This window comes from Triplophysa rosa, linkage group LG12, assembly GCF_024868665.1.
Source record: "Triplophysa rosa linkage group LG12, Trosa_1v2, whole genome shotgun sequence".
NCBI classification, from domain to species: domain Eukaryota; kingdom Metazoa; phylum Chordata; class Actinopteri; order Cypriniformes; family Nemacheilidae; genus Triplophysa; species Triplophysa rosa.
In genome coordinates, this window is record NC_079901.1 from 1,686,138 (window position 1) to 1,699,811 (window position 13,674).

The 13,674-nt window shown below is 50.0% G+C and overlaps 2 protein-coding genes and 1 long non-coding RNA gene across 4 annotated transcripts in view; 2 read left to right on the forward strand and 1 right to left on the reverse strand.

The window, feature by feature from the left end:
• LOC130562398 (uncharacterized) overlaps positions 1-4,056 on the forward strand; it is a 34,542-nt gene extending 30,486 nt beyond the window's left edge. The window contains exon 2 of the mRNA XM_057347330.1: positions 2,507-4,056. Coding sequence (XP_057203313.1) covers positions 2,826-3,974 — 1,149 coding nt within the window. The 5' untranslated portion in view covers positions 2,507-2,825 and the 3' untranslated portion in view covers positions 3,975-4,056. The remainder of the gene's footprint in view (positions 1-2,506) is intronic.
• The window catches only part of gnb5b (guanine nucleotide binding protein (G protein), beta 5b), a 91,957-nt gene that overhangs the window by 74,068 nt on the left and 4,215 nt on the right, over positions 1-13,674 (reverse strand). The gene's annotated exons all lie outside the window — the stretch shown is intronic.
• Positions 1-13,674, forward strand: part of LOC130562401 (uncharacterized) — a 36,652-nt gene that overhangs the window by 15,563 nt on the left and 7,415 nt on the right. The gene's annotated exons all lie outside the window — the stretch shown is intronic.

A 13,674-nucleotide genomic window follows, 5' to 3' on the forward strand; every position in this document is an offset into this window, starting at 1 on the left:
GAAAACTTTTAGAAATGGGCTGTTGGGACGGGGCAGGAACCGTCCCGGATCGACCACCAGCAATGGAATGGCTGGGGTCGGGCCCGAAGGTATTCTCGATCTCCCTGGGGTCTTCCCATGAGGGCCGCTTTGGCTTTCGCTGCGGCTGCTGACGGGGTGGTGGTCTCCTCTTTGATGTCTCGAAGAGGACCAGGGCTGCTGGGAAGCAGACGGTGCATGGGATCTCGGCGGCCAGAGGGCGGTCGAGTCGCGGCTGGGGAGGACATACTTGATATCCTCTGTCTGCTCCCTAACTGTCGAACTCGACAGTATCACCAAACAGCCCCCCCTTGCGAGATGGGTGCATCGAGAAAGCGGACTTTCTCAGTGTTACTCACCTGTGCAAGGTTCAGCCAGAGGTGTCTCTCCTGGACCACAAGCGTGAACATCGCCCGACCCAGGGCCACGCGATGACCTTGGTCACCCGAGAGCAAGGTCGGTGAAGCCGCGGAGTTCCTGCATAAGCGCTGGGTCGGTCTTACCCTCGTGGAGCTCTCTCCGCGCATTGGCCTGCAGGAATGCCATAGCGTGGAGAGAGGGGACAGCTTGGCCCACAGCAGAGTAAGCTCTCGACACTTTGGACGGGAGTCTAGGTCGAGCCCTTGGGGGACATCGACGTATCCTCTAGCTGCCCCACCATCGAGTGAAGAAAGGGTGATGGAACTAGTTGACATGTACGCGCTGAAGGGGGCATTCCAGGTCGTACTAGGTTCCTCATGCACTTCCGGGGGAACACGGCACTGGGGGCGAGTGCGGCTTGGAGCCGCTCTCAAGCCCGATGTACCGTGTATCCAGCCGCAAGCGTTGGGAGAGGCAGTGCGGTGCACCGCAACCCAATGCCGGTGGCCCGGGAAAGCATGACTGACATTTCGACGTCCGCTTCTTCCTGATCTCGACCCCCCGAGGGAGGGAGCTTCAAGGAATCGTCGGAGTCTGATGCCAGTAAGTCACCCTCCGATGCTGCAACAGACATCTCATGATCACGTACTGTGTCCGATACGTGATTGAGGGTCAGACGAGCAAGACGAGGTGCGAACGGTCCGCGAGCCAGTGGCTGACGGATTAGCGCTCACAGTAATCCTCATATCACCCTCGCTGCTCGCCGTAGCGGAACGGGAAGCAGACGAGGTGGTGGAGTCCCGTGGGAACACAGCCACCCGTGACGCAACGTCTGAATCGTCAACCGCGGGCAGGACGTATCCACAACATCTGCCCCAGCATACTGGAAGCTGACATCGTGTCCGTCCACCTCCTCGATGAATGTGTTGCACCCACGAGAACCGCGGGACATGCCACGCTGGAGAAATTTGCTGTTTTAGAGAAAAAACTCGAACACTTCTGGAACCGCCGAGACGCCCAGGGGAAGTCGCTGCAGGAAGGGACAGTCCGCTGCACCACGTCGTAGAGCCGGCAGTCTTATAGCGAAGTCTGTTGATCATGAGCGAAGGCCCCGAAGAACAAAAGGTGAATGAATGAGGCACGCCGTCTCCCTTTTATACCCGGATTTCCGGGGGCGGAGTCTGGCATGCAAATTTCATTCGCCAAATTTCATTGGCCTTTTCTAAGAAGTCGGAAGTGATTGGTTCTCAGGGACGAACCCCATCTGCCGGTTCGACACAACGTCGAGAGACCGACAGAAAGGGAACATATCGTTAACGAATCATTTTTGTCATAGTTTTTGTCAACGATATTAATATGTAAACTATTTAAAGTTAATCATCCATTATCATATCTGCTCAACATAAATGGTCTGGACAGGAGCTCCTAAAGTAAGACTTGGCTACAGTTTATTCGTTTATAACTATACGATGAAGACGCGTCCTCCAGATGCGTTGCGCGTGTACATAATAATTAATGCTGACTTTGTGTGTTTAGAGACGAATTGTTGTGACATTTTCTGCAGAACATAATTATTGGGAATTAATAGAAAAATGTGGTATGATGCTGTCATGTGGGGTAGTAAAGGAAGAATGTGAATGAAATGTTCTACCAAAATGATTTGCTTTTTTTACGAGTCTCATGAGTCATGAGTCCAAGTCAAGTCACAAGTCTCTGTTTTTGTGACCTAAGTGCGACTCGAGTCTAAGTCGCTGACTCGTGTTTCCATCTCTGCTACACGACATACCAGAACCAGCCACAATGAAGCATCCAGATCTCTTTAATACTGATATATTATATAAAAGAACCCATGCGATGTGATTGGGGTTATTTATAGCTGGTGTGGTATCAAAATCCTCTGGTGAGATTATGACTCCCCTGTTTCTGGCTAGCACACTGGACTCGGCCCCACCTCCGCTTTAGAAATGTGAACTGTAGATGGTAATGTTAAAGAATTTGGCTAATGTTAATGCTGTGTGTGGTGAGGGGAGCGTGGTGTAGCGAGGTATGCGGCAGGAGAGAGAGCCGGGAGACGAGCGGTAAGTGAGTGGAGTAATTACAAACGACCAACACCTGTGTCTCGTTCCAGTAAGGGCGCGGGGAGAGAATATAAACACCCGACGGAGGCACAATGGAGAGAGAGAGACGGACTCGACACGAGCTGCCACACACGGAAACCTCTCAGTCAGCAAGGAGGACCTTCGCTGACTTCCGAGCGACGCAAGCCAGGCTGAAGGAGAAGCCGTGGATATTTATGCTGTTTACTTTGGGTGCTCTATTTAAGTTGTTTTTTCTGTGGAATAAAGTCGTGTCAGTCTCGCCAACCTCGTCCTCTTCCTTCCTAACCATAACGAACCCGTTACACTGGTGCCGAAACCCGGGCAGGAAGAAGGAGGGACACTGCCATCATGCAGGCAGCATCGGGCACGCCGTTTGCGGACATCATCGCGTCTCTCGCGGTCCTCCACCGCGAACAACACCAGGCGCTGCTGGACCTTCGGAATGACCACGAGCTTCGCTTCCAGTCCGTCTTCCAGGCCCAGCGAGAGGACCGCGAGAGCTTCCGGAGCTGGATGGACCAGGGGGTTCAGGCAGAAGCGTCCGCGACAACCGCCGCGTTCCTGCCGCTGTCGAAAATGGGGCCAGAGGATGACCCCGAGGCATTTCTCGACCTGTTCGATAAGACGGCGGAAACTAGCGGCTGGCCCCCGGAGGACTGGGCGAGGCGACTCCTTCCGTTGCTGTCGGGGGAGGCGCAACTGGCGGCCCGGCCACTGCCCTTCCAGAACCTCCTGGTCTTCGACGACCTGAAGAGGGCCATCCTCCAGAGGGTCGGCCGTAGCCCGGAGGAACATCGGCAGCGATTCCGGTCGCTGGGGCTCGGCGAAAGCGGCCGGCCCTTCGTGATGGCCCATCAGCTCCGGGATTCCTGCCGCAAATGGCTGCTGGCTGGGAAAGGTGACGTCGTGGACATCATCGACCGCGTGGTGCTGGAACAGTTCATCGCTCGGCTGCCCAAGAGAACGGCCGAGTGGGTCCAGTGCCACCGCCCGACGTCGCTGGACGCAGCCATCCACCTGGCGGAAGACCAGATGGTGGTGTGCCCCGGGGTTGGCGAAGCCCTCCCGGCGGTCTCTCTCTCCTCTCCGGAGACTGTTTCTCTCTCCCCCTCTTCTCTCTCTTCTCCCTCTCCTCATCCTGTCCCTGCACCCAGGTCCCGTCCTCCCGGTCCACCACGAGTGCCGCCGCGACGACGATTCCCACAGCCAGGGAGCTATACGAGCCCGGGGATTCCAGGACGGCAATGGGTCCAACCTCTCTCCGCGCCCTTCCCGTGCTCCACTTCCCGCCACTCGGATGGCGGAGACGCCTGGGCCGGCCTGTTGGCGCTGCGGGGATCCGGACCATTGGGTCGATCAGTGTCCAGTAATGGAGGTCGGGACGATGGTCCGGGTTCCCAACACGCCGCAGGCTGCCCCCGGTCAGAACGGAGGGTACCAAATTCCTGTGAGTATAGGGGGGGGTACATACCCGGCTCTGGTGGATTTTGGTTGTAACCAAACCTCCATCCATCAGAGCCTGGTTCGGCCCGGGGCATTGGATAATAGCCGTATGGTTCGGGTACGGTGCGTACACGGGGATGTGGTGAGATATCCTTTAATCCCCGTCTTTATTCAATTCAGGGGGGAAAAGCATAGAGTGGAGGTGGCGGTTAACCCACACCTACGACACCCGCTGATCTTGGGAACCAATCGGCCTGCATTTACGGAGTTATTGGGATGTTTATGTGCGTGTGTCGCTTGGGGTCCAAAGACACAGGGAGTCGGCGCGGTTGTACAGACGGGAGAGTCTGTTACAGGGGAAACGAGTGGATCCGAGGGGCGAATCCTCTCGGAACGCGATGACTTCCCTCTGGAACAATCCCGGGACGAATCACTTAGGTTCGCCTGGGAACAGGTTCGCTGTGTGGACGGCCAACCTCTCCAACCTGACCAACCGCGCTCCTACCCTTATTTTGCAATTATAAAAGACCGGTTGTATCGAGTGGCCCAAGACGCTCAAACAAAAGAAGATACAACCCAGTTGTTGGTACCACGGGGCCGCCGGGAAATGCTTTTCCAGGCGGCACATTGTAATCCTATGGCGGGGCATTTAGGACAAAACTCGACACTAAACCGTCTCATGGCCCGATTTTTTTGGCCGGGCATTCACGAGAACGTACGCAGGTGGTGCGCCTCGTGTCGTGAATGTCAGCTGGTAAACCCTCCGGCCTCCCCAAAAGCGCCATTGCGCCCTCTACCGCTAATGCAGGTCCCCTTCGATAGAATTGGTATGGACCTCATCGGGCCATTAGAGCGGTCAGCGAGAGGACATCGATTTGCATTAGTCTTAGTAGATTATGCAACCCGATATCCCGAGGCAGTGCCGCTCCACAGCATCTCCGCTAAAAGTGTGGCGGAGGCACTGTTTCGCGTCATCTCCCGCGTGGGGATCCCCCGGGAGATCCTCACGGATCAAGGCACGGCGTTTATGTTACGCACTATACGCGAGCTGTATGAATTATTGGGCATTAAATCGGTCCGTACCAGCGTCTTTCACCCTCAAACAGACGGGTTGGTGGAACGGTTTAATCGCACGTTGAAAACCATGATTCGGAAGTTCGTACACGAGGATGCCAAAAATTGGGACAAATGGTTAGAACCCCTCTTATTCGCTGTGCGAGAGGTCCAGCAAACCTCCACGGGGTTTTCCCCCTTCGAGCTTCTCTTTGGACGACAGCCCCGAGGGGTTTTGGACGTCCTGAGAGAGACTTGGGAGGACGGACCCTCCAACAGCAAGAATGAAATTCAACATGTCCTGGACCTGAGAACGAAACTCCATACACTGGGGCGGCTATCTATGGAGAATTTGTTACAGGCCCAGGATAAACAGAGCCGGCTGTATAACAGGGGAACCAACCTCCGGAAATTTTCACCGGGAGAAAAAGTGCTTGTATTACTCCCCACCTCGAGTTCCAAATTACTAGCCAAGTGGCAAGGGCCGTTTGAGGTCACACGGCAAGTGGGAGATCTTGATTATGAAGTAATACGGTCAGATAGGAGCGGGGCGCGTCAAATTTACCACCTCAATCTCCTAAAAAAATGGCAGGAGGTGGAGCCCGTGTTGCTGGCGACGGTAATTAGTGGAGAGGATGATCTGGGACCAGAAGCGAATATAAAACCACAATCACTCGCTCTGGCTCTGGGGGGAGATCACCTCTCACCCTCCCAGCTCACGGACATTGCCAGGTTGCAAGCGGAATTCGCAGACGTGTTCTCGCCCCTACCGGGACGCACGAAACTCATTCAGCACCATATCGAGATGGTGCCGGGCGTTGTAGTTCGTAGCCGGCCCTATTGTTTACCTGAGCACAAGAAAAATGTGGTTCAGACGGAATTAGCGGCAATGCTCGAGATGGGGGTAATAGAGGAATCCAACAGTGACTGGGCGAGCCCGATAGTTTTGGTTCCCAAGACGGACGGCTCGGTCAGGTTCTGTGTGGATTATCGCAAGGTGAACGCGGTATCGAAATTCGATGCCTATCCAATGCCACGGGTCGATGAGTTACTGGACCGGCTAGGCACGGCTCGGTTTTATTCGACGTTGGACTTAACGAAAGGGTACTGGCATATCCCCCTATCGCCATTATCTAAAGAAAAAACTGCCTTCACTATGCCGTTCGGGTTACACCAATTCGTGACGCTTCCGTTCGGTTTGTTCGGGGCACCGGCCACCTTTCAGCGCCTCATGGACCGTATCCTCCGGCCCCATACGGCATATGCCGCTGCTTATCTGGATGACATCATCATTTATAGCAACGACTGGCAGCGGCATATCCAACACTTGAGGGCGGTTTTGGGAGCGCTGAGGGCGGCCGGTCTCACGGCCAACCCGATGAAGTGTGCGGTTGGGCGGGTGGAGGTTAGGTATCTGGGCTTCCACTTGGGGCACGGGCAAGTGCGGCCCCAAATTAATAAGACCGCAGCCGTTGTGACCTGCCCGAGTCCCAAGACCAAAAAGGAGGTAAGACAGTTCCTGGGGCTGGCGGGATATTACAGACGGTTTGTGCCCAACTATTCGGACCTCTCCAGCCCGCTGACTGATCTTACTAAAAAGGAGGCACCAGATCCGGTCCAATGGTCAGAGCAGTGCCAGCAGGCGTTTTCCCAGGTGAAGGCTGCCCTGTGTGGCGGGCCGCTCTTGCACTCTCCTGACTTCTCTCTCCCTTTCTTGTTGCAGACTGACGCGTCGGACAGAGGGCTGGGTGCTGTCCTGGCACAGGAGGTGGGGGGTGAGGAGCGGCCAGTGCTGTACATTAGCCGCAAGCTGTCAAAGAGAGAGGCTAAGTACAGCACTATTGAAAATGAATGTTTGGCCATCAGATGGGCCGTTCTCACCCTTAGGTACTACCTCCTGGGCCTGGAATTCACCCTCTGGTCGGACCACGCTCCCCTGCAGTGGCTCCACCGCATGAAAGATACCAACGCCAGGATCACCCGTTGGTATCTGGCGCTACAGCCTTTTAAGTTCCAGGTGGTCCACAGGCCGGGTGCGCGAATGGTTGTAGCCGACTTCCTCTCCAGGAATGGGGGGGGGCTGCAGGCCGGACGGTTCCCCGGCCTGAGTCAGGCGGTGGGGGTATGTGGCGAGGGGAGCGTGGTGTAGCGAGGTATGCGGCAGGAGAGAGAGCCGGGAGACGAGCGGTAAGTGAGTGGAGTAATTACAAACGACCAACACCTGTGTCTCGTTCCAGTAAGGGCGCGGGGAGAGAATATAAACACCTGACGGAGGCACAATGGAGAGAGAGAGACGGACTCGACACGAGCTGCCACACACGGAAACCTCTCAGTCAGCAAGGAGGACCTTCGCTGACTTCCGAGCGACGCAAGCCAGGCTGAAGGAGAAGCCGTGGATATTTATGCTGTTTACTTTGGGTGCTCTATTTAAGTTGTTTTTTCTGTGGAATAAAGTCGTGTCAGTCTCGCCAACCTCGTCCTCTTCCTTCCTTACCATAACGAACCCGTTACACTGTGTAACTGTAGTACACTGTGTAACCGCTTCAGTGCTTTTATATATTTAAAGAAACCGAGAAGAACTGTTACTTGGCTACACTTGTCTCTCCAATATTTTTAATTTAGACTGCGATACCAAGCTCAACCGCTAGATGTCAATGTACCATACGGTTTCTTTAAATGAGTTTATGAAATCGTTTATTTAACACAATTATTATACAAGAAAATAATAATACAAATTAATATTAACATAAATAAAAATGTATATAAATAGTTATAATATTATACACTAGCCAAACACAGACAGAAGTTAACTGCAGTCCCAGTTCACACATCCGATGAAACAGTCTATATACCCTCTCTGTTTACGCCATCATTGTCCAGTCTCGTAATTGTTGTAGTGCTATTCTGTTGTGATTATATATAATAAATACTGTAGCGAGGAAGGCGGGGCAGGTGGCGTGAGTGATAATGAGTATCAGCTTTGCGCGCACCGGTCCAGCATGCCTCACGGGGGAGCTAGGGAGCATAAGAGGACGAGCGACGGGACTGCCGAGGAGAGAGGACCGGTCCTGGAAATGTTAAGTTTTGTGTTTATGTTTGTGTGGCCGGCAGTCGTCCGTGAGGGGCTGCCGGCCTTTTACTTCCGTGTTATTGTTTGGTTATTTTGATTAAAGTTTATTGTTAAATGTGCGCCGGTTCCCGCTTCCTTCCTTCCCGTTTTATTGAACTTTGCTACATTGGTGGCGAAACCCGGGAGGAAGGAGGGACATGCTGTCAAAAAGTCCTCGCCACCGAGGGGGATCGCGGTGCTGCAGAGTTCGGGCAGCGCGGAGGAGGGAAGTCCACGAGTGGCTGCCCGAGGCGGTGGTGCTGGATCGTCGGTCGAGTGGGACGAAGACCTCGCGACCGTCCTCGTGGGCCGAGGTGGGATGGTTGCCATCTGGGAGGGAGCCAAGTGTTGGCGCCATTTGCCGGAGCCTGCTGCCATCCGCCAGGAAGGGGAGGAGCAGGGAACGGGAGACCCACTGCCCTCAGCCGGAGGAGCCATCGCCAGCCGCCAGGAGGCGGAGGAGGATCGGGATGTCCACCAAGCGTCCAGTACCACCGCATGGCACCGCGAGGAAGAGCCTCTCGGCTGGCTGAGGACCGAACGACAGCGTGTCGGGGAACCGGACTATTTTTTTTTTCTTTTTTCCTCTTTCCCCTTTCTCGTCCCTGTCGCTCGGGGTGCTCCGGGCTCCGTTCTCTCGTCTCGTCGGTGCGTACCCCCTGGCGCTGGGGCTCTCAAGGGGGGCCCCCCGGGGGGGAGTAAGCACAGGCGGGGTGGTGCCCCCCGGCCTGTGAGAGGCGATGGGGGTATGTAGCGAGGAAGGTGGAACGAGAGCCGTGGGGCAGGAAGGCGGGGCCGGTGGCGTGAGTGATAATGAGTATCAGCTGTGCACGCACTGGTCCCGCATGCCTCACGGGGGAGCTAGGGAGCATAAGAGGACGAGCGACAGGGCTGCCGAGGAGAGAGGACCGGGCCCGGAAATGTTAAGTTTTGTGTTTATGTTTTTGTGGCCGGCAGTCGTCCGTGAGGGGCTGCCGGCCTTTTACTTCCGTGTTATTGTTTGCTTATTTTGATTAAAGTTTATTGTTAAATGTTCGCCGGTTCCTGCTTCCTTCCTTCCCGTTTCATTGAACTTTGCTACAAATACTCTTTGTGAATTATCTCAGAGTTGGCTTACGTTAACCAAATGTCATTAACAACCAACTTGTAGGCATGCGCATACAACTGTTTACATTTGCATGCGCATGCCCAGCGCGCCTGAATGGTGATGTGACATGCGATTTCGACAGTCTAGTGTAAACTGAGATTTTTTTCTGAAACGCGTGTGGAAACACCAGTATAAACAAAGATAGATTTTGTATGAAACGCGCTACTGTAAACAGGACCTGAGCCACAGGAAGCACTGTTCCTGGAGCAATAGTACCCAGCAAACAAAGGATATGCCAGTTGGTTGTCATTTGGTCAGTGTGACGTAACTTTATGAGAGTGCAGTGACAATGTTGTGGTAAAGTTACATTTTTATAATCTTGGCTAATGTCCCAAAAACATTGTGGCCACATCCTGAAATACCGTTGTGACTTCAACTCACAGAGAACATTGTCGCAACGTGATACACTGGTCTCCAGATAAACCTGGACACTGGTACACTGGTTATTTTATTTTAATGTATTTAGCCATTTTTATTTTGTGTTTTAAGGGAAAATTATGATCACAGTAAAATTATATGTGTTATAATGTCTAGATAAATATCATAAATCCTAACTTGAACAGTTGAAAATATCAAACTGGATTTTTAATAAGATGCAAGAATGATAAATATCTGTTATAACTACTTTATTCCTAGAGCTTTTCTCCAGTATGCACTTTCTCCTCTGATCTGCACAGAGCTGCACACTTACATCATTTAAAGGAGAGATTTTTTCTACTTTTACACAAATGTAATATAAATCTTAGGGGTCCACTGAATGTGTCTGTGAAGTTTCAGCTCAAAATACACCACAGATCTTTTATTATACCATGCTCTAGATTCCCAGTTTTACATGTGAGGAGAAATGCGCTTTTGGTGTGTGTATCTTTAAGTGCAAATGAGCTGCTAGTCTCTGCCCCCTTTTCAGCAGAAAACGCAGCAAGGGCTCTGAGCCTGTGCTTCCAATGACAAAACAAGAAAGAAGGGTCACATAAAGCAAATGAGAAACACTGTCTCGTCTTTGAACACCAAACACATTGTTTAAGCATACCAGTTTCCCCCGGGGCCATTTGCGAAGGTGCTCCGGTCCCCGTTGGTCCGGTCAAGACCACTTTCGGGGGTGAGACCCACAATCACGTCCCGGGGTTTCATGGGTGAAATAACAAAACGGGAGGGTGGTGGGAGATCGGTTTGAAAAACGGGAGATTCTAACGGGAGTGTTGACAGGTATGTCTATAAGCAAACGGATTCCTAACAAACGTGTCACGTTATCTATATGCGAATAAGTACACATGACAAACCGGTCAGGTATTTACAAACCATACACACTGCATTCTATAAGTGAAAGTATCCATGACAAACCCGTCGTGTGTTTACAAACCATGCACACTACTTTCTATAAGTGAAGGTACTCAAGACAAACGCATCGCATTTTCTCTAAGTGAAGGTAACGTTACACAGGACAATCCCGTAGCATGTTTACAAGCCATACACATTGCTTTCTATGAGTGAACGGACAAACGTTTCACAGTGACATTTTATCTAGTTTTAAGTTGCCACTGGTCTCTGAGGTCTTACTTAAAGCGGCCGTGCAACGGCGTTTCGTGCATTATGACTTCTTTACAATGTTAAACGTGCTGTCTTCTCATGGTTAACATGGTCAACTTGTCAAAAAACGAGTTGGGCGTATTACGTAGTATTTCTGTGCTCGATACACTCCCCCAGCGATCGTACAGGTTTCGGAAAGTTTTTTTCGAAAATATAAAACTTATAATATAAATTTTTTTATTAGTTCCTTATTGGACAATAACGGGGCAGCAAGGAGAGCAGGAGAAGGAGCATGCACAGATGTCACTTTCACTTGTGTGCAGGAGAGAGAGAGAGAGAGAGAGAGAGAGAGAGCATACGTTCGCGAAGTTCGGGTGTTTGTTTGTTCACTGCATTTGGGTGATGAATGTTATATAAACAGTGGATATAAACTGATGTCTGTGTTTTGTTGGCAATGGGTGTGTACGTGCTTTATTTCAGCCTACCCCTCCCCCCCGCACGCGCCGTATGCTTTCAGAAATAATCGTACAGCTGTATTTATCTTTTATAAATGTGATCAAACTAAATACTTTTTGAAGATACAAAGTATGCAAAGCTACTCTATAGGTACTCAAGATTAATATGAGATTGGCAGAAACCACGTGTTACGGCCGGGAACAGAAACGGTGTTCTGAGCTGGTCTGTGCAGCCAACAACAGAAAAGGTAGCATGCTTTGCTCTGCTTTGCTTACTTTTTTCACGGTGTCGGAACTAATTCACGTATGTCACTTGTGAAAACAAAAATGGCGGCAGCGCCATGGGTGGACACGTTCAGAAAAAGGGGCGGTAATAGAGAATGTGAAGCTGACGTCCCGCCATATGTTGCATGTTGCGGTGGTGCCGCCATCTTGGGAGGATAATACTCCACTGCTATTATTGTTTTGATATGTACCGTTACTTTTTTTGTTTAATATATAGAGAAATCAAAAGTTAAATTACTGAACGACTCTGTGTAATGCTATTGCAGTTTTTAAACACAGCAAGACCGACCTACCATAGTTATATTTCCTAATCAAACAAGAAAAACAAAACACTGCATTGAACGTCCCAAGATGGCGCAACATTCAACGTGGCGTGACGTCGATTAACAAACTCTATATGATATAAAAATGGCTACCTACGTCAGAAGCGAAGCAAAATCTCAACGGCTCGTTTTCTCCTAGGCTTGCTGAGATAGGCTCACATAAACTTGTTACTGGCTTGTCATTTTTCAAGTTTTCTGAGTTGGTAGATGCAGCAGAGACCCGAGTTTGATCGGTAAGACCTTTTTGTCCTGTTCCAGCAGAGTTCAATGTTACGTTGCCAAAACGAATATAGGGTGCTTCTCAAACCGAAGGCTGTGTCCTTTCTAGACCAATCTTTCGAAAGCTTCTAGACCTTTTAGTGCTTCTTAACATTAAACACTAAAATGAGACGGTGTAGTCAGTATCCATGGCAGTGTCATAATGGTTTCTGCCCCCTCCAGCGGCAGATTAACCATATGGGCCATCGGGCGAGTGCCCAGGGGCACCAAGACTTCAGTAGCACCAAATAAACCAGCAATACAAAATACAATTTTTATAAATGTACATAAATGTACGTTCTTTCCCCCGCACTTTTTCGACACACCTCCGCCAACATTCTCGCCCATGTTATCTGGTTTGTTACATAGATTTGAGTGAACTAACATTCAGCCAATCACAAGTGAGTGTTATGAGGCGAGTCGTCTTTCGTGTACACTTTAAGCTTCAAACATACGGAAGGGGGAACGGTGCAGAGCGCATTGTTGTAGCGGCGACTAAAAATGCGGGGATTAGCACTGATTAATAAAGATATACAGTATATACATGGCATGCATCAGAAATAAGCTGGTATAGTGCCAATAATGTATGCTAATAGTACGTGGAGGTAAGGGCACTATTTAAGGTCCAAACCTGCATTTTAAAGTGAAAGTGAAGAAAGGCGTCATCACTATAGCAATCAATTCATATGTGTACATTTTAGTGGAGTACACTTTTATCGCAGTACTTATGTGATCGTTTAGGAGTCTGTAAGAAGAATATACACATACTGTGCTTAAAAAGAGCGTTTGAATAGCTGTATGTGCAATGAAACCCGTCTGTTTAGTGCGTCTCTCTAGCAGTTAAAATAGTAATAATAACGTTTCATGTTATTTTTATAAATAACCTTGCTAAACATTGTAATCACTTTGGTGAATTAAAGTCCCAATGTCTTGAAAATCTGTACATTGTTCCATTGTCGCCCTAATGTGAATACATACATGCAAACTATACATTGGTTTTATATATATATATATATATACATATACATATACATATACATATACATATATGTCCCTGTACCCCCACTCTGTGGCACGCACAACATTTACACCTGTTAAAAATAAATGGTTAGTGATTTTTTTCACTACATCAAAACAAGAAATGTAACAGAAACCAGGTGCCCTTTAACTACAGTAGGCCTAATTGCTAAAAATACTTGATGAAAAGAGTTGTTTTTTGTGTTCTTTTCTACAAAAGTGTCATGTTAATGTGTAATTCTTGAAATAGTATATTGTAAATTGCTGAGTTTCATTCTTATAAAATCTTTTAATATATAAATCTTTTAATGAGTGGATTCTTGTGTGTGGGTAGATGGGTGGATGGGGGCACCCATGGTTGCCCAGGGACACCATGAGGTCTGGCCCCCTTAGTCACAGCATGAAAACTTCAAAGTAAAAAAAATGTATATACCGCCACAAATGTTTAAGTTATGCCATTAAAACAGCGACATCTGCTGACGGACACCATGCTGCATTGTCACACAAGATACTGAGGTAATTACGTCGCTCCCTTTGCGAAGTTTATTCCAAACGTCTACATAATGGCACGCACATGCCC